The sequence below is a fragment of the Dromaius novaehollandiae genome, chromosome 12 (assembly GCF_036370855.1).
Source record: "Dromaius novaehollandiae isolate bDroNov1 chromosome 12, bDroNov1.hap1, whole genome shotgun sequence".
Lineage (NCBI taxonomy): Eukaryota > Metazoa > Chordata > Aves > Casuariiformes > Dromaiidae > Dromaius > Dromaius novaehollandiae.
Window position 1 is genome coordinate 9569561 of NC_088109.1, and position 27344 is coordinate 9596904.

The window sequence follows — 27344 nt, forward strand, 5'->3', positions numbered from 1 at the left end:
ATGCTGAAACCTGCCCACTTCACACTTCTGCTAATAATAACTCTATGCACACTGTCGTGTTAGTATGTGTTCAGTTATCAGAGTTTCTTGGTTTCAACATAAAGCTATGCAGCCTCAAATTGGGCTAATCAAAAACCACCTGTTTACAAGTTATTAATGAATTGTTCGGAAGTATTTTACCACCACAATTAATTAAACACAATGCCACTAACACTGCACTAGCTAAAGAGCACAACTTTGTCAGCCTATCAAATACGAGTGAGCTACCAGACTCTCTTACTCAGTTGTTAACAAGGACAGGAGCTGCAAAAACAAATACTGAAAGGGGTAAAAGGGTTTAAAGAAGCCCTTTATAGCACGGACGGTTTTATATAATCACCTCCTATTTGGCAGGTAGTGAACAACAGGTCTTTCTCTTTTTTGGGAGAAGGAAGGGAAGGGACAGTATCTGCAGGGCTGAGTGTTCACAGTGATCCAAGGTTGGAAATAAATTATCCAGACAAAAGGAGGCATGGGAATGTGGTGTGGCAGAGCCAGCGCAGATCTCTGCCAACTCATTTTCAGCACTAAACACATCTTGCTTCAAAAACTCATCAACTTCTTCCAGCCATACAAACACCAGCATCAGAAATGGTTCGGCTGAGCTCCATAGAAAGCTTTATATTCCTACAACCTCTCAAAGGGAGCATTTCTCTCATTCCTTTTCTTTAATGGAATCTCTTAAATCAAAGATAAGAATAGCTGAGTCTGAGAAGGAATGGTAAGTGTCTAAAACAGCTATCCATCTACCAAATGATTTCAAATTGTACAAGGTCTGAGATCCAGACTGAGCTCCTCAGTTTTGAACACGACAAAGCTCAGAGGTACCATGCGTCAGAATTTTGCTTGGGCCTACTTCTCGTCAAATTACTAACGATCTTGTAATAAAAAAGAGGGAACAGCATGAAAGGTAGTTAATGTTGTTGCCATTCAAATGCTATTTGTCAACGTGATAACTTTTCCATGCAGCTGCCTACAAGCAACAACCTAATAGCACTTCTTAAATACCTCTGTGCTTTTTTACAGCAAAGTGTCTCCTGAAAAGAATGCGAGAGCAGAGAGTTTGCAAATATATTTACAAAGTAGTTGGTCATATCTATATGTTTTCTAAAGAACAGTACATCTTGTAGCTGGAGAGCCACATATATCCTGGGTACAACACTACTGGAGCCAGTGATGTGAGATCAGGCATAAATCTGGCAGTCTTTTCTGTGTCATGATAATTAACGATGTCAGAACACATATGGAGTGCAATTACAGCCAGTAGGGGCAACTCAGAGGGAAATTGAATTTGTCTTGTTCTTTGCACAGATGTCTAGAATTAACCCTCATGTTGTAGGAGATGCCCAGGGCACAGTAAATACAATACAGCCCAAAGGGAATGGAAAGGGCTTGAGAAGGACCTTACGCTTGCACGAGGGCACTCCCGCCGTCCACTGGGTAGTGTTTCCTTTCCAAATGCAGGTGATGACGCCCTGCCCCTCCAGCTGGTGCTCGGCAGAGCACTGGAACATGATCACCGTCCCCACGGCGGTGCCGTTGCCGTGAAGTACCTCCAGCGAGCCAAGCTGGGGGGGAACCACGCGGCTGCACTGCCCTGCGGAACAAGAACAAAGCAGGACAATGCAACGATAGAGCCAAAATCGAAGGCCCGCTTAAGTTGTTTTATTGTGAGCATATTTTAAATCGGTCCAAGTTAATGGGCAAAACAAATAACAGACCTCTGCGTGGGCAACGCTGGCTTCTCTGCCAAGCACCGGCCCAGGGCCAAACCCCCTCCAGCGCCACTCAGCAGCTCCAGTGCTCTGACCCACGGCACAAAGGGGGATTTACTCATCTTGCACCATTATATACTTCGACTGTTAAACATCAAAAGCTAAAAAAAGAAATCATTCTGTGAGCGGTTTCGTCTCCTATGGCTTCCCATCTTGTTGGACTCTGTGTGTTTAATTAAGTGCTCAAACCGGGAGTTTTTACATGCTGGGAGTATTCGTAACACATCTTCTCCCAGGCAAACTCTCCAAGATCTAATGGACTGATCTCACGCTGCAGCACTTCAGTCTACTTGGCAGTATATTTTCATGCCCCTACAGAAACTTCCCATCTTTCAAGAGTACTATATGGCTGTTAATCTTGGGTGAAATGAGCCAACAGGTTCAAAAGCCACTATAAGGGGACAGGACAAAGAGAAAATGGGAGAGAGAGGGAGAGAGATACCCACTACATTCAACTCATCTCTGTTTTCAAGTTACAAACTCTATAGTGTATTATCCATTTGTGACACATTTGTTCATTTAGCTTTTCTCTTTACATCGAGGGTTTCTAGTTCCTACAGTTGTTCTTTGAGCCATGGAGTTCGAGCCTCTCTCGGGAACCTACCGCTAGCCACTAACTCTATATTTTGGGTTTTATCGCCATAATATCCTTTGTTTCATATTCATTTTCAACATAAATTTTAAAGATCAGCTTTAGGACAACATATGATATTCTGATATACTTTACACACAACAAAAACGAGGGCATTTTTCTGTTCCTGTACATTTTTTTTTTTTTTTAACATTGACTGAGTATCAGCCCTTCTCCTGCCTCGGAAGCCAAGCTCCCCGTCCTTCCGCTGACTGCAGACGACTGCAGCAGGGCCGCAGGCTGCCGGAGTGGCACCTCGCAGACTGCAGCTGCGAGACTGGGGTGCAAGCGCCCTGATAAAACACAAGCAAATAAAGGAGGGAAATTAGGCTTCCCACACTCACCAGCAAAAAGAAATTCACGGCTTTAATAGCATCCTTGAGAACATTTGGACAGAATTACATGTTGACATCCAAACTATTTTATTAACAAAAAACTCTCCCATGGTTAACTAATATTAAGCTTTTGAGATTAAACAACAGAAGACAGGCTCACTACCTATCTGCAAGTTATGCTCTTAAAAAACCAATTCCCTAGAAAACAACACAAAGAAATCCCAGAAAAAGACCAAACAAAAGTCACAGTGACAATTACTGGTCTAATCTACTAAGTAAATACGTACTGATAACTAGCTTTAAAAAAACATGCCTTTTTTAATTCCATGCCCATTATTTCTATTTGTTCTGCCACCTCTTTCAGCCTCATACCATGGCAGTAATTTGCCTCAAAAAGAGCAAATATTTTCCAGAGGGTCATTTCCCTTGATCCCCTGTCCTTTCCTCCAATATCTGATAACTGGAACACAGTGAATATATGAACTGGACAACCTTCCTCCCCACTTCAGATGAAAAAAGAAAAGCTCAAACTCATAGTTTATCTTGTTTATTCATTCGGAGACTTTTTGTGAAAAATCATTTTCATAAGCTGCAAAATACCTACCTTTTTGCATTTTACACTTTCAAGGGTATTCTTAGATATCAGATCACAGACTTAGAGTTCATACCAGTGACACTTGCAGCTGTGCGAGATGCAGGAAGCAATTCAGAGCAAAATGCGATTCAAAGCGCATTGCCTTAGCCGGGCGCGCAGCCCTCGTTAGAGGCGTTCAGGAGACTTGCCAGTCGACCTGCAATCTTTATTCAGCCTTGACTCTGCAAAGAGTGGATAATTTGGCACTGGATTCTTTCTTTCAAGATATACTCCATTTAATCCAGTGTTGACCTTTTCTGAGTAATATATGCAGCTGTAGCTGGTTCAGACACTCTCTGCCCTTTCCCGCATCATCCTTGCCTATAATGATATATGTGGAGTAATTAAAACATTTGAATGTCAGCGACCTTGTCAGCATTCTTCCTCACCCATGGATTTTAAAATATTCTCATCACTTGGGCATTCACAAAGATTTCTAACAGCTTCTCCTTAGCCAGGATCCCATCAAGCTATGGATATTTCTCGGTTTGTAATGGCGTTATGTCATCTCTGAGCGGCTCATTCCCGCACCGAAGGGAATTGGGGCAGGAGCTCCAGCTCTCAAAAGCTTCTCTACTGCCTCGACACAGATGCGTAGCTGAAAATTCATCGACTGTATTTCATGAATCTGCATTTGGCCAGAATAGACATAGCCTTTCTTCCTCTTCCTAGAGCTTTTCAACACAATGCCCTCCTGCCAATGTCAAAAAATTAAATGCCTCACTACTTTTTCCATTTTATAGGAGCTTTTATCGAAATGCATAGATGGATTTATGCCAGTGTGAGTTTGTGAATTTTATCCAGGTTCAGAGTTAACATTTCTGGATCAGATTTGCCCTGATTTTCATCAGTAATGGTCTTCTAATAATTCATTTATAAATCTCTCCTGTGAAGCTCTAGCAGCCTGTGCTGTTAACAATCTATAATCTTTTTGCAATTATTTGTTCCACTGACTTTCCTACTATGTTAATTTTACCATTCCATCGCCAGAAAGGATTGTTTAGGTATGTTTCCATCCTCATATTTATATAAGCAGTTTTCTATGTAGATTTATCCTTTGAATGCTCTCTGGGCATGTTTATTTGACTAGATCTACTACCACCAGGAATTTTTGTTTTCAGCAGACGCCGGTGCTGAGGCTGCATCGTCTCCTGAAGTAAACTGTAAATAGTGCATACACATTTGTGCTGATCAGATTTACATCTTGAGTTATATTTATTTTCTAAATATCTAGATGTGTTCAGGTCTTGGGTTGCAGTATGTATTAGCACCCAAAAAAGCAATTTTGATTAACCCCCCCGTAGCATTGCTCCTGCAGCTTTCTCACAGCTGCACCGCACACCCCACACTCGTGCTTGGCCACCGGCACCCCAAGCTGGGAGGAAGGTGCAAGCAACTAATGGCCTAGCGCTGCTAAGTAGTTTATTGTAAGCATCAAAATTCATGATGCGTTGCTTAGTTTTGATTGGTTTCTTGGCATCACTCCTGGACTTGATCCGTGTCCCACAACCTCGCTCCCGTTATTCACAGCCTTTGCCTGCAAGCGCCAGGCTCACGGGCTGCTTGCACTTGTGGATATTGGCCTACAACAGCGGAGCTGAGGAAGAAAACTCACTCGCTGATGTATCCCAAGGGAAGCAAAGGCTGGAAATCACTTTTTTAGTTTAAATTCTGCCAGAAGCTGTGAGGACTTTTGCCAGTTCATTTGACGAACTGAAAAGGATTAACGCACTGCCCCTCCCTGCGCACCGGGCCAACGTGCACCTTTGGCTCTGGTGGGCCAAGCAGACCAGCAGGAATCGGTCAGCTTGGGTCAGGACGCAGAGAAGTGAACGCCTTGCAGGTCCTAGCAGGCATTTCTCCTCAGCTTCTGGTAACGCAAGAGCTGATTTGTACAAACTCATTTCTTAGTTTGGGTTCACACTAAGAGGATATCCAATATTCAAAAGGTATTTGGATCTGATGCTACTTCCTGGCAACACAGAAGGGATCTGTCCGTGGCAAAGAAACAAATCACCTCAGGTGACAAGTAACTGCCCCCATGAAGCCACTGAAGTGCAGTATACTCCACAACTTCCAATTCACAGAAGCCACTAGGTCCAAAATAGCCAAATACATAATTCCCAGACACTGAAAAATAAAGAGTAATATAAGAACTAAGATAAAATAATCCAAAATATCTCTTCTCATGCACAGCCAGGATTATCTTTATTGCAAAATCGATTTGCCGAAAGAGTTACCATATGGTTTCACCGTCAGCAAGCTGTGGATTTATGTTCTGCTGATAAGAAAGCAGAAATGAAAGAGCCATCTAAGAACACTTTTGTCTGTCGAAAAATTTCTCGTGCTCCTTCTCCCTCCCCGTGCAGGAAGATAGAAAACAAACATCTAATACATTGCAAAAGTATATACCAGAATGATCTAAAACACAGTAATAATTGCCTCTTACCGAGGCTGCCCCTCGCTGTTCAGGCAGAAACAGCCATGACGCTGCCTCGCTATTCCCATCCACATGTAACCCAAGCTTTTGCATCACTTATTGTTGACTTTTAATGCAACTAAAACATGCCATAATAGCCAGATGCCAGAAAGGGACAGAACATTAAGTTCTATAAGCCCTGAAGAAAATAAACACGCTGATGATGTTATTTCTGCAAGTCTATTTTCCTACAAAAGCACGCCGTACGAATTAGCGTCCCTACAGCCACCGGCAGAGCCTGGAGCACCGCAGCAGCCTCACAGCGGAGCTCTTGGGAGAGCTTGCTACGACGAAAAGAAGGGGAAAGAGGAGGGAAAAAAAACCCTGCAGTGAGATATGAAGTGGCGCAGACGGGGTAAAGCCGCTGACGTGAGGGGAAGGGGCTCCAGCGGCGGCAGCGCTTGTGCCGAAACGCGAAGGCTGAAGCACCGGAGACGGAGGCAGAGGCTCCCCGCAGCCAACTCTGTGCAGTGCCGGTCCCGGCAGCCGCGCACAGTAAAACTTTGAGCTACCTACAGGAAGACATCTGCCCGAGGATTTAGCCTAAAAAAAGAAACACGACCGTTAGTAATACGTGGGCCCCGCATCTGCCTAATTTCAGCATTTCCAAGTGAAAATATTCCATGTAAAATATACTTGTTTTCTACTGAAAAGTTGATTTTAAAATCGTTAGAGGGGTAACCCAATTTCTGGTCACTCTCACAGGCCACCACTGCACAATCATGAAAATGCGTTGCGAAAAAAAGCGCCTTCTAGCATTGACAACGAATTTCTGAACACAGCAAGAAAGGTCATCGAGGGAAGTTCCTCCTGTCCACGTTCGTTAGCACGCTGATGCCCAGGTGGTCTTTCTGCTCACCCCTGCGTTACAGCGGAAACCTTAGGCTCTCTGGCTCACGCCTACCATCAGTTTTGTTCTGCTGTCTGTTCTGCAGGTAAAACTGATTTTTTCAGCACACCGTGTGCAGCGTAACTAATAATAACGCAACACTTTGGCAGCATTGCTCCATGCAGCCAGGGCTGCAATTTTGCGCTGCCGGATGGCGGTGGCCCCTCGAAGTGCGGCTCCGGCTGCTCGTCCCGCAGAGCCGCAACCCTGCCGCAGGCTCCGGACACGCGCGGCACCGCACTGACCGCTGCGCAGCTCTCAACAGCGCAGGGCGCCCGGTGGCAGGTGAGGGACGGCAAAGCCTGCTTCGAGGTTTGATTGCGCCTGCTAGGGTAGAAAAATCATCAGATAGCAACGCCTGGCTGCAAAACGGTAGGCGCGCATGCTCCTGACCTCGGGGAGGGCAGATCCACATCTGCGCTAGACAAATTTGGTTCATCTCTACTTACAAGACTGAGCCTTTTTCTTTCCTCTCTCCCAGCATTTTTCATTGGGCTTTTGAGTTGCTCAGTGTAGTGAACAAGTTGTAATAAGATTTAGGAGTCAGCAAGAAACACTTCCCAACTCTACTCTGAAATACTCCCTGTCTGCACGGGCTGAAAGCGATTAATCCATGCCAAATCCAAGCTACATATCACCAAAACGCTAGATTAAGTTTTGGCTGGCAATATTTGCAATGCCTTCCTATTTCAAGCACAAATAATGTGTAGGATCGGTGTAAAATGACTCTTATTCATGAATTTTATGTTACTCTTTTAAGAGAGGATTTGTTCCAGTCACCGTACAGCCATCTCCATGATTGATTTTTTTTGCCAATTTACATCAAAGTCAGGTTATTCTCATCTGTAGATTTTACTCTTGGATCTAGCAACAAGAGCAATACTGAATATTTTTCTCCTTATGGGAACAATTAATTGAGAAATAAGAACTAAATGAAAAATGAGGTATTTGATGAAGTCCCCAGTAAAGCAAGAACAGATGGTTATTCTGCGCTTTATTAGTCTGTTTACCAACAGAATTGAAAAAGTATGTTATGACACTTCTGAAAAGTTAGTAATAGTATAACTTGCAGGAACAGAAAAGACCCATTAAACCTAAAGCAACTTAGAGGTACTCACCTATTCATCTCTTCCCCGTTACTTCCATATTTAAAAAAACATCGACTATGATATACAACATAATTATATGTTAAGGCAAACTGTTTCCAAATAAAAACTACCCGTGGAAGTAATGCCAACAGTTGTTTCTGTGACTGATTTAGTGAATGGGTCTGATACTGCTGTACGGTCAGCCATGGTCACCCTTTCGGTCACCCTTTTGGTCATTCTAAAGGAGATACGATGATAAATAAATTACGTATTTGCCAAATGCATGGTGTGTGCCCTAGCTGCTAGAATAAAGACCCCAAAGAGAATAAAAGGCCACCAAGTCCTGCCACCCGCCAGCACGCCGGCTCCAGCCCTCGCTGCGCTGGTCGCCAGAGTCCATCAGATTTCCGGAGAGGTCCAAGTCCGAGGCGAGACGTGAGCGTCACCCCAGCGGCTGCCACCGCACCGTCACAGCAAGCCAAGCGCAACCGGAGAGGCCAGAGAGACGCAGCGAGCAGAGCGAAGCCACTGAGCAACGCTCAAACCCGAATCTGAGACGCGCAGGTTGGGAATCCATTTCCACACCGCTTTCCTCCTCTCCGAGGAATAACGGAGATAAGGAGAGGATAAAAGATTAAAAAAAAAAGAAAAGGAAAAGGAAAAAGCCAGTTCCTTCAGCCTGGTCCTTTTTTAACCACAGGCACCCTTAGCGCAGCGTGAGCAGCCCCCCGACACCCTCGCTGGCGGAGCTGCCGCTCCTCGCACACCAGGCCCGGGAAGTCTGCAGTTCTACATTCTCAGCTTCCATCATCATTTTCCCCCAGCGCTCATGAATAACCCCTCACTCGTTAAAGCTGTGCAGCCAGCCGTAACGCCTCTGCCGACGGTGGAAGTGATACGTGGCCTCCATTAACCAGATGCTGTATTTTCTAACGGAAATCAGGCTGATCGGAAACGTTAAAATTTCTCCTTCTCTGTGACAGGGATAACAGGTTATCTCGGAATACTGTTCAAAACAGTTTTTGTTGTCACAATAAGTGCAAGAAAACAATCGCCACAAACTAAACAAAAATGAACAGCTACACTAGAAAAGGCCTGTTATTTCTGGAAATTCAGATTTCAGCATCCAGATTATTATTTAGCATCTTGTAAACACAGACCAAGCATCAACGGGCAAACACGCAGGTTTCGGTAGCAGCACGTCTTTGACAAGTCCTTCCTCACGCTCATCCGGGAGCCTGGAGCAGGAGGGAGCCGGCAGCCGTTTCGGAGGGCAAAACTTGTCAGTAATGTGAAATTCATAGTCCTCGCCCTAGCGCTCACAGCAGCTCTGCTCTCTACAGCGAGTAAACTAAGGACAAGAAATGAGGGGTGAGTGCAGCAGAAGGTGTGCTCCCCGTCGGGGCCGGCGGCTTTGCCGGGGATGCGGGAGGGAAGCACATGGCCACCCGGGCTGCCGGGAACCACGCCGCGATGTCCAGCAGCGCCGGCCGGGAACGCTCGCAGCATTTCCCACCAAATGTTTTATAACCAACTGCTTTTTGCAGCGCTAAAGCTGAACGTTTTCTCAGGTACGGATGGATTTTGATGGTGTTGCTGAGGGGCGTTTTGGGGGTCTGGAGAAGGCTGCAGGCACTTGCTTGTAGGAACCTGAATGGAAAAACCTGCCCCTTTTGCCTGAAAGCAGGTGTTTTGATGAAACTCCCGCTCTTGGTTTTGCTTCCTCTAAAATGCAGGAAAAAGAAAAATGCCAAAACCGTGTTGACCAGCCAGTTCTAATACAAACACCTTATCAGCACCGGTCCTGCCGACGGACCCAAGGCGAGGGCTCACTGGCACAAAACGCTCCACAGCCAACGGTGTGGCTGTTCACATACAAGATGTTTTAGCACCTCTGAGGAACCTGCCAAAACATATTGACCTTTTCTCTCTAGAGCAGATTTAGAGCAGGGTTCCTTTGTTTATTTTTTTGTTTTGTTTTGTTTTTTACCACCTAAGTGGATCAATTTTATATTTAACCCGAAAACAAGCTGGTCACAAATGCAACGTTTTCTGAGTTCCCTTAATAACTATAAAGATATAATCGAACAATTTAATAATTATAAAAGCTATCTTGCAATAACTAAGCATTTCAACAGATCATTGATAAACTGAGCAAGATTCACATTTTCCTGTTTCTCACACACGAAGAAAGTAAAATAGAGAGAAACCACTAGCAATGTTGTCCATTATAGTCTGAATCTACAGATATTGTCTAGAAATCCCTGATGCTTCTGGTGAGCCGCGGTGGGCTGTACAGAAGAGACAGGGGAGCCACGCGCTAACTAAGCTGAGAGCTTTAGGATTTAAAGTATGCAAAGGGTAAAGAACAGAAAATATTAATCTCAGCACGCACAATGGAAAAACAAGTGCGAATACGATGCCCTGGCAACACCGGCATTCTCCTGCTTTTATTGTGGTTTGCAAGAGTATATAATTTGTGATATACAGGGTGGAATGGCACTGCTTCGTTGAAACGCTGCCTGCTGGAGAAGCCAAAAGAAGCCCTCACGCTTATTTCCACGGGCGGGAAGGTGTATGTCAGACGGCCCGGGCGCTGTGACGTGCCCCCGCTGCCCGACCCGGCCGGCCAAGCCGGCCACCCCAATTCACAGCAGCCCTTAAAACTGTGTCACTCCCTCACTAGCGCACCAAGAGCAGGAGAATTGCAGGCGACCCCAGCTGTGCGTTTGGCCCCAGTACACCCAGAGACGCCCAGGTCTAGATGACCTGCCTGAAGCAACCACTGGTCCATCCGGCGCGCAGTCGGGCTTGAACACGCGCGGCGTCACCAACGCTGCAGGCACGAGCAGACGTCCCCGACGGGCATGCCCGCGGCCTCGCGCGCGTACGTCGCTTCTGCCGGGCTGCTCACAGCCTCCGCGCAGAGAGGAGACACGGAGAGGCGCCGACTGGGACCTCCACCAAAAAGTCCTCAGAGGGACCAGTGCGAAGGCTGTACAGCTGGCCAGAGCTGCTTCAGGAATCAGAAAATTCAGCCCCACAGTGAATTTTAGGTGGACTAAAAGTGCTTACTACTTGAGGTCAAAGTGCTCAGTTTGGGCCAAAAAACCCACAAAACATCGGGACTGTGTTCGCTCAAAACACTTATTTAAAAAGAATATGGAAACTTTTCAACTTTTTTTTCTTTGAAACTACTTTCTTGTTTTAAAACAGACCATTTAACGCAGGTCTGTTGGTTTTCCTTAGAAAGCTAAACACTCCAAGCAAGGAGCAATGCAGAGCAACCGGGAAGAACCATTTTCTCCTTTTCCCATCTAACTTGTAACACTTTAAATGTTGGCATTATTTGCCCAGGTCTCAGGGCATGTGCTTCAACTCCTTAGTTCTCTTAATTCTGACCCAGCGACAGCTGATGGGGGACGAGTATCACCCTCGTTAACCAGCTCCGATGTCCGGTTCATAACTCATGCTGAGTGTTTCCTAGCACGCTTGCAACAGGGAAGCAACAAACTAACTCCGTAGACCACTTATGTCACTTTGTGCCTCCAAGGTTGAGGGACTTTCCAACCACGCTGTTAAGCAACGCCAGCTTGAGTGCTAGAGGTCTTGCCTGCATCTGCTCCTCCTCGCTGGCCTGTTTTGGCTTCTGCGGGTTCCTCTTCTTTTCTAATAAGGGAAACCAAACCGGTTCCTTCCTTGCTTTGCTGTTTTAAGCTGCTAAACGCGCACCGCAGAACTGTCACCTGGCATTCACCACTGTCAGCAAGAATTTCTGTGAATAATTGATTTTTCCAGACAGCAGTCTGAAAGAGTTAGCAATAGCATGCAATTTATTATGGTGATAGAAATCACTCATGGACCGAGAAACTAACTGAACAGTCAGATTTAACAACCTTCTCTGCAGTCTTGTCGCTTTTTTCCCCTGCTCCCCTTTTCCTGCTGCTGCGTTCAGCTCGCACGTTTCCAGGCTCTCCCCGTCGCAGCGCGGGCACATGCCGCCAGGAGCGCGGCCGCTGTGCAGCGGGGGCACGAAAGCGACCTGTGGACCCGAAGCGTGTGAAAGTCACGCAGCGTCCCGGCAGAAGTCATTCGAGAGCTACGGATGATTAACGGTTCGAGTCAATAAACACCTGCTTCTGGCCTCCCGGGCCGTGGGAATTCGTGAAAGAAGACGTGAAGACTGAGGGGGACGTGAATATAAGGACACTGTGCTTACTTCTTCCATTAGAATAGTAAGTGACTGCAGGTGAGTTATAAACCGAATGACACGTGTCTTAAGCCAGTGGATCAAAGGACGCCAGCTCCATGCCCTTCACTGAATTGTACAACACACGTCTAAGAAACGAAGATCTGCATCAGATCCACCTTTATAATTCAGTTTCATCTTTGGCAACTTTTGGAAGGCCTGTGCATTCAGCTAGACTACCAGGCAAGGGGAGTCTATCATCCATATTTAAACTGAATGAAAAGCTTAGTTCCAGTCTGTATTAACAATTACGGGCCAAATACTACAGGTCTTTCTTGCCTATGCAAAACTGCCACTGGCTTCATGAAGCAATTCTTTTCAAGAAAAGAGAAAATGTGTACCCAGCCCAGGTGCCCCTTCTGCCCAACTGGCAAAGCTCCTCGTCTTGTAGGTCACTGTAGTTCGGAGAAGAAACTCTAGTGGGTGTAATTCTGCTCTTCTACACTAAGGCACAAACTTCTGCTCTCCTGACTGGGAGGAATCAAACAACTGAACTAAACGTCCTTGCTGATGGCACCTCTTTCCGTCACCCCAGCCCCAATGACCTTTCTGAACAGTTTCCAGGGCCACATGTTCATTCAGAAATTTTTGTACATCGCCCCTTTCCTTTGCCCAAGCTGGCTCTTCTCCATAGTTTCACTCCTCAGAATAATTCCTAACCAGAGACCTTCTGCTTAGGAGCCATGCACAACTGAGTAGCTCTGCATTCGGCCTTATTTTACCCCAGAAATCGTAACTTCATAATTGTCTACAACTACCTCAAAGGAAAAGCAAGCAGCTTCTCCATGTACAAGTTTCCCACAGCAGCAGAGCCGCTCGCGTTACCGTTTACGCTGCTGCGGCCATGCTGCCGTCCCGAGCAGGGTGAGGGGTGCTCTGCCAGCACCACCACATCTGCCTTTGGGGTCCTGCTACACCAGCAAAACCTTGCAGCTAAATCCAGCACTAGCTCAGCCCAGCCTGTGAGACCCTCAACAGATCCAGGCGTTGATTTATCTTGGTGACTGGTTGCTCATTCTGCAACTTCTCCATCTCACGCTGTCATCGCCAAACCGAACAAAATGCAAGAACAGCAGAGTTTCACAAAGAATGCAAAATCATCTCTCCGTCAATCTCCGCATCCACTGAGCTAGTCAAAACAGCTCCACAGAACAGCACAGTTGCTTATCTGTGACCGCACTTGAAAGACAGCGTGTCAATAAAATGCCTAAGTCTTCATGAGAGAGCTAGCAACTGTCCTACACATGAGCTTGTCTCTGTCAAATGATTGAAGGCAAAACTCTGTAGTGCTAGGCACACAAAAAATCAGCGCTAACCCTTACCAAATAAGCCAAGTATAATGCTGAGTTTCGCCCAGCTGAAATTCTCTTTGTTGTAGAGTTCCCAGCACGCGCGGGGCAGCTTGGCTCTCTCACGGGAGTCCCAGGACCTGCAGGCTCGGCTGTAGGGGAACAGCCAAACCAGCAGCATCTTGGTGCTTTAACTCTCCGGTCACCGCAAAACCACGAAGGGTGGGATTAGCTGTTTTGGTTTGGGTGTTTTTATATTTTGAAATTGACTTCCCATTTAAAAAATATTAACGTTTTGGTTCCCAAACATTCAGCTCATTTCTTTCTCTAGCTGAAATTCAGATGTCTAGACATAATTCATCTCCATAATGTAGGTAATTTAAGAGTATCTTGGACAAAGTATTGGAGAATACCGTAGGGAGCAATCTTGTACTGTGGAGGACTATGCTAGAAGACCTAATAACTCTTCTCCTTCTCTATTTTGTACTCTCCGAGAGTTTTTATGACAAGCACAAAAATCATTCCCTCAAAGCAATAACAATACTTGGTGCAAATGCATAACTACTAAGATCATCATCTTGCAGTACAGGAGATAAAACCAATTAGCTGAAATTCTGCACCTGTCACTTATTTTTATCTTATTTAATAAAAGGTTTCACTTTGATCTCATGGGAAAAAAGGGAAGGAGAAATAACCCTGAAGAAATTACAAGCCCATATATTCCAAGTTCTCTCACATTTTACCCTGTGGAAATAGAAATTTGCAATGAATATTTTCTTCCTCAGCCTAAAAGCCGAGCTGCATCTTGGGATCACAGGAAATTAGCTAAGAATTTCTCTGTGGCCTTTCTGCAGAGCAGCAGTATTCTTGGCTTCGAAGAACAATTTTGCTTTTGCTTTCCTGGAAGAGCAACTATAAGTTCTTAGTGACATGTTTTCACAGTTTCTATACTGGCAAAGATACAAATTCACTTCAGAAGAAAGTTGCTCTTTACAAAAGAGCAGACACCTTGGGTCAGAGCGAAGACGTACCTAGCCTGCTCTCCGGTATCCCTCGGAGGCCAGAGCAGACACCCAGAGAAGAGTAAAACCGAGCAAACACATTGTGATACTTTCCCAGAAAATTACTTTCTCCATCAAACTGCAGCTTACGTTTGTCCTAAGCCAGAGATGGTGTCTTTGCACTTAGTGGGGCTTGCTAGATCATTTCTTCCATGAATCGGTCTGGACGCAGCACTCGCGATGTCCTGTGGCCAGGCCCGCAGTCCTCAAGCACTCTCTCTTTTTCCTGGGTTTGGGAAGGCGGATGAACTGCAGCAAAGCCCAACGGGCCGCCCTGGAAAACCGGAGGCCCAGAGCCCCAGCCGCGGCGACCTGAAGTAATCTCACCCCTTTCTCGCTCCTTCCTCTCTTTCCTCCCCCACGCGACGAGCCGCTGGGCTAGCGGGAGCAGCTTCGGAGGCAGCGCAGCGGCAGGGCTGCCTGATGCTGCCCCGGTGCTCCGATTCGGGACAGGTGCTGGAGAGCAGGCAGCTGCCCGGGCCACCGGTTACAGGAGTGTTTCAGCGTTTCAGAGGCTTCCCAGCTCATACAGTGAAGCTGTTGAGAGACGGCCAAGGAGACACGGCCAGTCTGTCCACAGAGACGACCGCGGAAAGGCAGGAACCCCGAAATGCTGCTGTGACAGCAAAACGACCACGGCGCAACACGGGAAACGTCAAAGCACTCGTATAATTTAAAACGGAGCTGAAGGAGGCTTCTTCTCAGCTTCAAGAGACACTGGGACAAGTTGCGGCACCTCCCCTGCCCCATGCCCCGCCACGCGTCCGCCCCGCCGATGCGCAGGACGTATTAGCGACGCGCCGAGCTCCCCAGCGCGCGCCTCCAGCCGTGCCTGCCGCTTGCGACGCGGGTCTCCTTTCCTACGCCCGGAAGGCGTAATTCAGGCTGACTTGCACAATTCCTGTTGGAAATGCACTGCTGAACCCTTCCAAACTCAGGGTAATATAAATCTCCCTGCTTTTGGTCAAGGTGAGATTGTCTGAGGGAGAAAGCGGTCCTCAAAAGGTAGGTGGAATCAGAAAAAGCAGAGCACGTTTGAACTTCACAGCTGCGATCAGGTAGCCGGGAGCCCCTTTAAGGTTTAAAGATGTTAGGCTGTGCCAATGAGCTGCTTTTAACTTCCCTCTCTTTCACATATTAATTCAAATGGAAATTTTGCAACATTTTTTCCTCTTCTGCAGAAGGAACGCGTGAGAGCGTTTGTCCATGTAAATCATTTTTTACCACCTTATAGCTCACGGCCTCAAATCTCACAAAGGGGACATTCAATCAAGGCAGCATGAAAAATGATTATCAGTAAAAACAGGATACAATGAAAGATACTGTGTAACAGTTGCCATCAGCTCTCTGCAGAGGTCACTTCGCCTGCAAATGCTGCTGCATAAATAACATGGTCGCATTTTAAATTAAGTATCTTGAACAATAGTTTAATTTAAAATCGTAGAAGTACCCACAATTTCAGCTGAGTATCTAAACCACTCAGATTTAACAGCAACATGCTCACCTAAGGTCAATGTTCTTGCAGTAACAAAGTGATATTCAGCAAAGGTGAAACCCGTGCCGGTGGCGAAGGCCAAGACAGACCCCGCAACGCGGCGGGGCGAGGAGGGAGGAGAGGGGACGAGGGCGCTTGCCGGGAGCAGGACGCCTCGCCCAGGGGCTGGCACACCTCTGCGGGCCACGAACCGCAGATGAACATCCACGCCCTGACCTCGAGCAGTCACTTTCTGCTTCTGCGTGTCACCTTACTGAGACCTCCTGGCCTGCGTTTCGGGTGCAGCTGGGAGAGGGCTGCACAGTCGCCCCGAGGCTGACCCTGGCCACGCAGACAGGTCTCTCCGTTTCAGCCTCTCCGCAGGGTATCGCCACAGAGCCTTAACCAGCAGCTTCTTCAGCAACAGAAGAAACGTCTCCTTGGGGCTGCCACGACACATGAAATACTACATTCTCTCATTTTGACTTCAAAAATACAGATAGCATAAAACACTCCTGTTTCCTAGCAGTAGAATAAAATGACCTGGTTTGACCCAGCGGCAGGTTTGCAGACGTCCGAGCGATGACCTGAGCGTGGGGTCCTGGTTCCAGCACCAGGGGGTTTCTCGGTGGGGGCCACGTTCCTGGGAGTTTTGCCGCACATCTGCACAGGGCGAGACCGTGCGACGCAGAGGCAGCGGGGCCGCGGGCAACGGCAGGCCGTGCCGCTCACAGCCCCATCTGCCGCGGGCACAGCCCGCCCTGGGAGAGCGGTCCGACGCAGCGAATACAGGGAGACAAATCTATGCAATTTTACAAAAGAAAAAAGTCAATAATAAATAACACTAGCATCAAACTAGAGCAACAGGATCTATGTTTGCGTTGTTAGCTCTCAAAAAAAATTACCTAGAACTTGTTTCATATTTTTAAAATGAACTGCTCTATTAAATCTGAATTAAACGCACAGCTAGACACACTCAGTGGATGCAATTTAAAGCATTACAATACTGTTACCCTAAACATGTTTGCTCATTTCTATCAGCATAATAAAATTGGGTCATCAATGCAGTCTGCTAGACCCACGCCAGCAAATTAAACCCGCGGGCAGGAGGAGGTCACGACTCTCAGGAGTGCTCAGCACCGGTCTAGCTCCGCTGCCGCCACGGCCGCGCAGGGCTCCTGTGGTTTCACTTTGCTCCTAATCCCTCGAGCCTGGCACTGCTGCGACCCCGCAGCTCCTGGAGCCCCAGCGACTGCCGGTGACCCCAGCTCCGGGTCCTGCCATGCCCAGAAACACGCACCCCGCACGCAGCACGCACGGCCGGCGCGCTGGGCCGGACCTGCTCTCCGCTCCCATCACCACCACGTTAGCGGGTCCCATCAAAGTGAAAGAGATTTTGAAAGCATCTTATGATCCGTGTGATCAAATCGAGTGACAAAACCGAGGAGGAAGAGAGAGAAGAGGAAGCAAAAAAGCTTTGATTCATTTTTTACTCCGCTCCTCAGTGTATTTTACTCCGCTCCTCAGTGTATTACTCTATCCTGTTAAAACACCGATATCTTCATTTTCTGCTCAGTCAATTTATATTTGTCAGGAGATTATTCTCTTCGAGGACCAGTGGCTTTGAACACGCTACGCGAAGATACGTGCCGTAGTCCTCCGCGCTTTCAAACACCACTCGCATTTCACGTCTGTCCCAGGGTCATTACCGCGAGTCCCTGCCACCGCTGCGCCCCGCGCTCGGGGGCCAGGCGCGCTCCCCGCTCCGGCGCCCGCAAATCAACCCGGCGCCTCCTCTTTGCGAGCAGGGAGCCGGCCGGGCAGGGAGCTGCCCCCCTCCGGGCCCCCGCCGCGGGACCCCCCGGGCTGCTCCCCGAAACGCCGCGGGGGCTCCGGCACCGCCGCCGCCGCCCCGCCGGGGCTCGGAGGGCGCCGCTGCCCCGGTCCCGCTCCGCACCTCGGCGCGCCCGCGCAGGCCCGCGCAGCCCTTCCCCGCGAGCAACCGACCTGCCCCCCCCGACCCCGAAACGCCGCGGGGCGAAGCCCCCCCCCCCCAGCAGGCTGCAGGGCCACCGGGACCCCGCCAAGCGCTGCCCGGGGGGAAGGGGGGGTCCCAGGCTGGGGGGGCCCCGGCGCGGCGCTGCCCTCCGCAGCCGCGCTCCTACCTGCGTATCGGCGGGGGCCGTGGGCGCCGTCGCGGCCGGGCGCGGCGGTGCGCGGCGCCCCCAGCCCCGGCGCCGTGGCTGCCGGCATGGCCCCGGCCCCGGCCCCGGCCGCCGCTCCAGACCCGGCTCCGGCTCCGGCTCCGGCTCCGGCCCCGTCCGGCCGCGCCGAGCGCCGCGCAGCGCCGGCAGGTGCAGCCCGCCCCCGCCCGCCCCCCGCCGCTGCTCCGCTCCGCTCCGCTCCGCTCCGCTCCTCCGCGCTGCGCGCCCGCCCCGCCCCGCCCCGCCCCGCCCGCCGGTCCCGCGGAGCGGCACGCGAGGCCGTTGCTCTGCGCCCGGGGCCGCCGCGCAGGGCCCTGCGGCAGGCACCCCGCGGGCCGCCCCCTCCGCTCCGCTCCGCTCCGCTCCCCGGGGGCTGCGGCGCTGCCCGCGCGGCGGGTCGGGGTCGGGGTCGGGGTCGGGGCGGCCGGAGCGGGGCGAAGCCCTGGGGGCAGCGCGGCTCGGGCACCGGCGCCGGCAGCGGATTCGGGAAAGTATTTCGGAGGCTGTGTGTCCGGGCGGAGCAGGGGGAGCCGCTCGTCGGAGGGAGCTCTGCTTGGTGCCGCCGAGCAGATGGGCTGTGGCCCACACGAAGCGCTGCGGCTATTCACACTCGCTCCGCTTACGTTACCCTCTCCTTATTTTCTTTACATGGAATTAAAAAAAAATCTGTAGCAGCAGATTGGAGAGATGAAATTGCAACATGCACCAAACCCAAATAGACTGAAAAAAAAGTCTTTTAAGACTCTTCTAGCAGCATAAAGGGGAGGGGAGTAGCTACCCGCTGGTGGTGACACAGCCGTAACATGTTGCGGGACGTACCACTCTTAACCGGAGCTTACACGTTACCAGCGAGGCCCTAGAAAAAGTGTGGATTTAAAGGACTGCTATTTGTGTCTCTACACTAGAACACATTTTAAAAGTAATACTTGACAGCACTAATACAAAAGAGCAGCATCTCTGAAAATACTGTGAAAATACTTAGGAATTAGGCCCTAGTTTCCAATAATGCCAAATACCCATAAGTCTAACTGAAGTCAGCAGGAATTATAGCTCCCCCAATCAAATGCTTAAAGTCTAGCATTAGGGGTAGATGTCGAAACTGGACACAGATACTGAAGACACTGAAGCCCAGTTTCTCCGCACCGGACCCCTTGTTTAGCCTTCGGCACCCACAGCTGCTGTGCGACGCCAGCGGACGCTTGTCACCCTTGTGCGGGACGTGCGGATCTGCGGGATTTCCCTGAGCTCCCCTAGGGCCCCGGCTCTGCTCTAATCCCCGTTATTAGGGCCGGCTCCAGGCATGCCAAGGGCACAAGACTGCTGAAGTGACATTATCCACCGCCTTGCCGCCGACTTAGCCTAAGGCTGCAAAACCTGGCTGGCTGCAGAGGAGGGAGCCGCTGCCCAGCAGCAGCCTGGGCTTGGCAGCCCTCCAGCCGCAGCAGCCGGGGCCCTGGGTCCTTCCCTTCCCCGCCCCCGGGCACGGGCCTCGTCCCACCTCTGCCTTCCCTCTCCTCCCGCTTCCCTCCTGGGCTGCAGCGGCCGCCTGGCTCTAGCCAAGCCCCAGCTCCTCACTCCTGAGTTTTCTTGAACTTGGCCTTGCCAGAATTTCTCAGAAGCCTTGAGCTGGCAGTGCTGCTTATTCAGTAGCTCTTCGAAAGGAGGATAGTAGCTGCCAGCCGCAGGTTTCTGTTTTAATCAGCGAACGCATGCATGTGTGTTATTGCTGAAAGTCTCTCTCAGACTCAGCAATCAGGTTCCTGAAAGAAAAACTAGACCCTTTGAAATGACAGTGAAATAATCTTTAGGCTATGAGCACTGTTACTGGCCCCGGTTGCCTCCGAATCGATGGGGCGCCGCTGCCCAGCGGAGCGGGGTTTGCGCTGCCTCCCGCCTCCACGTTGCCCCCTGCCCGCGCGCCGGCCCTGGTGCTTGTCTGACAGCCGCCAGCGGGATGTGCAAAAAACCCGCTTTCTTGGCAGACTAGTTCTCCGCCATCCCAGTGTGTTGAACCGGCTTGCTCCGTGGCCAGCCAAACATCAGAGCCGGCTGAAGTTAAGCACTGAGAGAGCAGGAGGAGAGGGGAAAAGTGGGACCTTTCCTCTTGCCTCGTCAGGGAGCCGTTAACAAGACCCCCAACCACTCTGTGAAAATGTAACTTGAAGTCCTCTGCCCACCCTTCCACTACGGCAGTTATGGTGACTTCAGCCCCCCACGTGGCTCGCATCAGGCGCGGACCAAGAGACTACTTTTTTGGACTCAATGAAGAACTGCTCCGTGGAGCAGCTGTTTAAGGAGCCCACAAGAGGAGAAGCAACCAAGGGCACAAAATCTAGCTCGAATATTACCCCCGAGCCCCTGTTAGAGACCACAACATCCTTGCAAGCGCAGCAGAAGCCAGACAGTTCACTGCCGTTGTACTCAGCTCAGAAAGAGGAACCGGATAAAAGGCCTGTTAAAAACCAACCCATGGGAAAGAGCCAAGAGAGTTAAATCCTTGCAGGCAGTACAGAGACTGCTCGTGGGCACCAGCCTGGAGGCACAGAACCTGCTTATCAACAAGGGCTTGAGGAAGGTCAGAAGGAAGCTGGCATGACTGAACAGCAGAGGGAGAAGGTTATTAGAAGCAACTACGTATCCTTCGAAAATCTGAAGTTGTGCCCAAAGGAGGAAAGTAGAAAATCTGGCAGATTAAATGTGTGGCCAAAGAGTGGAAGAAAAATTTGCAAAAAGCATCAAAATGAACAGTAAATTCTTCTGCAGACACCCCACGAGCAGGCAGTCTGCCAGGGAACCAGGGGGGTCATCGATCAGGATATGAAAGAAGTACTCAGAGATGATAAGGTCGTCACAGAAAGGCTAAATTAATTCTTTGCTTACCATGGAAGCAAACAGGGAGGAAAGCCAGAATCCCTCTTCGAGGCGACTCATCTGTCCCTACTCCAAGTGTTGGTAGATGATATTAGGGAACACACAGGCAAAGGGCAATAACAAGTTGCTGAGACTAGGTGATATTCAGCAAGAGTTCAAAAGAAATTCAAGATGGAATAACCAAATTAATTTTTAACCCTGGTGCATAAATACTCACTTAAAATCTTCCTGATTACCCAAAGCCTGAAATATAGAAAATGCAACACCAGCCTTTTAAAAGTGTTTCTTTCAGACGAGACCTCAGGATCTATTGGTTGGTAAGTCTGACATCTGTACAGCCACAATAGCAGAACATTTATTAGCCAATAAAATCAAGGAATACATTAATACATTTAATAGATGGGGGAAGAGTCAACACAACTTTTATGACTGGAAGAAAGTTACATCTCACAAATCCCCTGCAGATGTTTAAAGAAGTCAAAAGACAAGAAGATAAGGAAAATCCAGTTGATACTAGCTATCTGGATTTTCAAAGGGCTTTCAACAAAATCTCTTCCCAAAGGCACTAAAGCAGCTGTGGTGTAACAGGAAAGGACCGTGCCCAAATAAAGAAGTGATTAAAAGATAGGAAGGAGAGGGCTGCTTTTCACAGTGGAGAGGAGGGATCAGGGAATGCCACAGGGATCTGTGCTGGGGCGCCGGGTTGCTCGGTGTACTCACGAACCATCGGGAAGAGGGGATGCGGAGTGGCAATCTGTACGGGGAGGTTCAGGCTAGGCAGGCTAGTAAAGGCAAGGTCACCTGGGAAGAAACGCAGAAGGACCTTCTGAGTCTCGCTGGCTGTGTGTTAAAATGGCAGCTGAAATTCAGTGTAGGAGACTGGAAAATGGGCAAACCCACAAACAATCACACAAAAATAATGGCCTTGGGCTGAGGTACTGCTCAGGGACTAGATCCTGGAGTTGCCATCATAGTCCTGCAAGGTATCGGCTTAGTGCTTTCTGCAGGGTCACGGAAGAGACTCATGTCCCGTAAAGCAATGCTCTATTTCCCCTCTCTAGTAACCCTGCGCTTTTTCCCAAGAGATAGAGCCAAACATTAGAGAGGTTTTGGATTCAGGATGTGGCCATAGTTCAGTAACTACTTTCTTGTGCTACCGTTAAATATACGCGCAGTGATATGGTGCAGCAATATGCAACCATGTATATCCCATCAGAACGGAGTCTGAAAATGTGAAGCTAATAAAAAGAGTGAACATTTTTGTTCCCTTTGTAAGAGAAATGAACAGTAAATACAGCGCGACAGGCCAAGCGGCACCAATATACATGCGGTTTTGCCAGTAGCCTAGAAAAACAAGCGTGCTGAGAACAACCATTTATGCCTTCAGTACAAGATAAAACGCTGCTGCGTACGCTCACACGCAAGCTATCTCCGCAAGCATTGCTCAGAGCTAATCAGCGCGGTTGCAGTTAAGCAGATGCGGCCTTACAAATTGGTGTTTGGTTTGGGATGTGGTGCCTGTGGTAACCTGGCATATGTCACGCTTTCCTTCCTAGCTTAATTTCTTAAAATTATAATAGAAGCAAATAATAATGATTCTATTTCTCCATTTAAATTGGTTTTGCTGCTTCTAAGAATGAGAAAACCAAATAAATGGTAAAAACATGCAAATCCCGACATTACAGACATGCACGCTGCACGGCACCACCGGGTCTGACAGCCCTGGGCACTGCTACAAACGCGCAGGAGTGTGCTGCGAAGCAGCCCGCGTTTCTCGCAGCTTCCCCTCTCCTTGCGCTGCCCACCTAGGCTCTGCTGTCCTCTCCCTCTGCTTTGCTCTGCCGCGTAGTCCCGGCACCTCTTCTGGTATTAACTGAACGCTTCCACCACCCTCGCCTGCCGTCAGGGGTTGGATGGTCTTCCCACAGCCTCTCCCCTCCTGTCCTCTCTGCACCCGGAAGCCGGGCTGTGCCTTCTGCTCCTGGGTTTCGGGAAGGGGCTCGCCCCCCCGCTGGGGTCAGCCACCCTGCCAGCGCGGGGCCCACCAACCCGCAGCCGCTGCTGCCCACCGACCTGCCTCCGGCACGGGGCAGCAAAGCTTCCATGAAGGGGGCACGAGGAGGGGCTGGTAGGGATTATTTTAAGAGGCACAGGATGGGAATGCATGTACACAGAGAGCGGAAAGGGAAATAATAAAGAACAATAGGAGGGACTGGGAAAGGAGAGACAGACAGCAAATAAGTGGATCTTTTTAAGGGGGGGGATCAGATTTTCAGGCTTCCAGCAGGACAGAGAAGTCAGAATAATCCAAGGAAAAGTGTCTGCCAGCAGGTTGCAGGGAGTGAGATGACGTCTCAACAAGGGAGAAGAAAAAGCGCTAAAGGCTTGCAACAAGTGGGATATATCTGCTGGGAACTGATGGCAGTTATCTGCAGAGGAGCTAAACCACAGAGCTGAGAAGTGTAGTATCCAGAAAACAGATAGAAAGCCTCCATGGAAAACAAGGCCTGGGGAGAGCCAGCAGAGCGAGCCTGAAGCAGAAATGTCCGAATTTCAGGTTCTCCCACACTCATCCCCTGGGAAGATGAAAACTTAGAAGTAAAAAAAAAAAAACTATTTGCAGTCCCACAGGACTTGAAACGGAGCTAAATTCAAAGCTGAATTCAGGTCGGGGCCCTTAATATGAACATCCCCAAAATCGGAGATATTCAGATATCAGGGTACTATCCACGCTGAGAGAGAGAAAGAGAGACTTGCTCTAACAAATAAGATTTCTTTTTCCTTACAGTTAAGATTTGACAGTCCCCCAAATCAGGACCTGCTTTTAAAGAAAAGATGCTGTGGGGTGAAAGGCATTAAGCAGAGGGATTGTATGGAGGAACAAAAATGAGAGTAAGCAGTGGGATTTTCCTCTCCACTTAAGACCTAGGGCTCTTGGAAAGCAGATCTGCTGTGAAAATCAGAGAGCTGCTGCTTTGAAACACCGGCAGCTTTGCACCAAAACACGTCTCCCACCGTGTGGCATTATCAGCCGGTACCAGGCTTCACGGGCCAGAGGGGAAGAGGGTTTGTTCCTCGGGGAGCACGACCCCTTCCCTCCTCGTGGGCTATCAGAAATGGGAGAAATCGGAGTGACCTGGCTCAATGACGCCTTTTAATAACCCTCAGGGTTGAGCCGGGTTTCTGCATTTCAAAACCCACGTCACCAGGGTGCTTGTTCCTCAAAGCTGCCTCTCCAGCCTCAAGACTAAGATACCGTGAGCAGATGTCGTGAGTTTAAGATGGGAAAGTTATGGGACACACTATACTAATGCAACAGGATAGAGAGTCCTGTGCCATAGGGAGTGTTTATGTAGGTTCATAATGGTATCAGTAGTAGGGAGATGGCTGGGTTTTGCCATGTGTACACAGTGCTGACATGTACACAGATAAACTGAAGGCTCGGGTGATAATTTTTAAATTACTCCCAAGAAGAAGGGCAAAGTTCATCCCCGTTATACATTAGTGAAAAAAATTTTAAAGTCGACAAGAGCTTGGCTTCAGCCTCCAGCTGAGTTTGACCCTATACATCTTAACCATGCAGGACATTTTTCACTAAGAGCGATTCGAAGCAAAGGCGTCAAATGTATTCCTGAATGAACTTATTTTGCTTAGACTGAAAATAAATGCACATTTTATGTCCTGTTTTTTCTCTTGACAACAAAAAAGTAGCCAAGACAGACAACAATATACTCCTGAAAGTTCACATTTGTATCAGCACGAACAAGCGCAGCAGTCATCACCTTTGCAAAGACTCGTTAAAGGAGTTATTTGCCCCCACAGGACTTATCAATCTGATTTCACAGACAAGGAAAGTAATTATTAGGATACTTATGCTAATTTTATTTTCCCACCACAAACTAGCCCCTGGAGTTACAGTCATCCAAAACACATTGTGTGATCTGGCAGCCCTCCAAACCCTGTTGACTTACCTCCCATAATTAGTACCTTTTATTTTTTCGTATCCACTCAGTCCCTGTTCCGTGATTCTCTGCGAAACCTCAGGTGCTTATTTTTAATGAGTACAGCAATGAAGCAAATATATTCCTGACACAAGCTGTGAAGAGGTACATCAGCAACTTCTGAAAGTGCAAGCTATACATTTGCTAGTGGCTAGAACAAGTCAAGTGGATCTACTTTCTCTCTGTTTATTGCTCTGTATAAAATACAGTTACACTTTATACAGGCAATTTTATGCAGGTAGTTTTCTATAATAACTATCTGTTAGAACTTACCATATAATAGTGTGAACAGAAAAACTATAGCTTGAATATTTAGCATGAAGCAAAAGCTTGCTCTATTACTGATGTGCATTGTTGTTAGAATTACCCGTGTATTAAATTATATTAACAAGGGCTATTAACTGAGACACTCTTGACTCTGGTTTAACAAAGAAATATTGTACCTCTAATAAAAAAAAAGAAAAAAAAAGACCAACAATCTTTCTGACACAAGTCTGCCAGCTGTGCAGTTTACAAAAAATATTCAATTCTCCAAGTCCTATCACTATAATAGCGTACTTTAGCTTATTGAGAATCACTGTGCTTTGGCTACAGCCCACCAATGGCTCCATTCTCACATAAACAGACAGACACAGCAACAGAAGTTAGGAACTATTCCCTGGGCATGAGTAAATGAAGCACCCCACTTCAGCCAGCACCGAACCGCCCCGCCAGGCACCCCGCAGCCCCATGACTCTGCATGAAATACAGAGCTTTATCTAGAGCACTTCAGGCACACCAGCGTGCATCAGCCCTTGCAAGCTCTCACGTTGGATTAAAGCTCTTTTAGAAACAACAGGCGCTTTACGGTCATAAACCCCAAAGAACACCCAGTTCCTCAGTCCCAGCTAGAGTGCGGAGTGGAGACACATACCCAGGAGATACAACCTGCTTGTCTGGAGACAACTCAAATTATTCATTCATTAGCAGCACAACAAGACCCCTTCTGCATGGTCAGGGAGTTTCTTTTGCCCTCTGATCACAGCTGACTAAACTGGTGCCTACCACCCCAGAAGTCAAATGGGAACCTGCTACTACCAGAGCAATGTAACGAGCGGATCTGCAAGTCATCACAACCTATAACACCCTCAGTCATGAATGAAGCGTTAAAACAAAAGAGGTCTTTAGAAAAACTTGACTGTAGCCTCCAGGAGGATGTTCTTGAGTTTTAAATAAAATAGTATTAGAAGACCCACCTTTTTCCAATTTAGTCTTCTTGATTGCAATCACGTGTCAGAGACCCACAGAACTTCAGGTAATTTCCAGACTGAAAAATTGAGAAGATGACAGCACATGAGAGAGGAAGCAGTGAACAGAATGAGATAATACATAAAAACAAGTTAATAAAACCAAATAATAAAATGAAAACTCAACTTGTCTGCTGAAGTTTTTTCCCCAAAACGCAGGAGATCTTGTTAACAGGTTAGCCAGCAGGAATGACCAACTCATGCTGGGCATTTCTCAAGACTCTGAAATGGTTAAGAAAAAAAGCTGTTGTGAAAAGGACAGAACTGGCAGGAAGAAGGAAAAGTTGAATTTCAGACAACACCAGGAATGAAGAAAAGCAGTGCCAATGCACAAGTTACTCAGTGGAGTGTTACACAGTCGGTGAGAACAGCAGATGACACAGCTGTCGAGTGCATAGCTGCGTAAAACTGCACCAGGCCCGCAGACCGGAGGATCCCAGTCACTTGGCCCCAGACAGAGAAAAGGAGGACTGACTATGGGAAACTGGGCATGATTTGCCATTTTATTACCTACACTAGGGCTCAGGCCAACCACACTCTGCTGTCGAGGTCAATGCCAGCTGGAGCCGGCTTAATAGCAAAGTACACAGGCAAATGTAAAAATAGTCTGTTGAATTTAAAAAGCACTGAGTTCAGGTAGCTACAGCTCGGAGGGCACTACCACTCCTGCTTACAAGGATTTCTGCAGACCGTAGAGCTTCATGGAAATATCTGTAAAAATTTGCAGTGTTCTTGAAGTTGTACAGAAGCTTTTCTGGTAAAAATTGTAATCCAGAATATGTCATTCACTGTCTTTTAACGGTCATGACTGCCTAACTGACAAAAGAAAATCACAGAACTTACTGGCATCTGATAGTCTGACCAGCTGTATTAACTATTGAAATGTGAGAGAAAAACATGAAAAACAGAAAGAGAGAGAAACAGTCCCAGGTACAATTTGTGGTCTATAATGCAAATGATTGATATCAGTGCTAATTAGATTACAGATAGGCTTTACTCTATGATATATAGCAATTGCAAGAGAGTTTTCTAAGCACAG

General features: G+C 48.2%; 1 protein-coding gene and 2 long non-coding RNA genes across 3 annotated transcripts in view; all 3 read right to left on the reverse strand.

Annotated features, from left to right (window-relative positions):
• SUSD3 (sushi domain containing 3) overlaps positions 1-18238 on the reverse strand; it is a 32330-nt gene extending 14092 nt beyond the window's left edge. Inside the window, exons 1-2 of the mRNA XM_064518895.1 lie at positions 18109-18238; positions 1448-1636 (exon numbers count right to left, since the gene is read on the reverse strand). Coding sequence (XP_064374965.1) covers positions 1448-1636; positions 18109-18196 — 277 coding nt within the window. The 5' untranslated portion in view covers positions 18197-18238. The remainder of the gene's footprint in view (positions 1-1447; positions 1637-18108) is intronic.
• Positions 10291-17448, reverse strand: LOC112984755 (uncharacterized). Its single transcript, XR_003259578.2, has 2 exons — positions 16487-17448; positions 10291-16389 (listed from the first exon to the last, which is right to left on the reverse strand). It is a non-coding gene; the product is annotated as an uncharacterized LOC112984755 (long non-coding RNA).
• Positions 18239-21748: 3510 nt separating the features above from the next.
• LOC112984754 (uncharacterized) lies at positions 21749-26594 on the reverse strand. Its single transcript, XR_003259577.2, has 3 exons — positions 26433-26594; positions 26255-26325; positions 21749-21819 (listed from the first exon to the last, which is right to left on the reverse strand). It is a non-coding gene; the product is annotated as an uncharacterized LOC112984754 (long non-coding RNA).
• Positions 26595-27344: the final 750 nt, after the last annotated feature.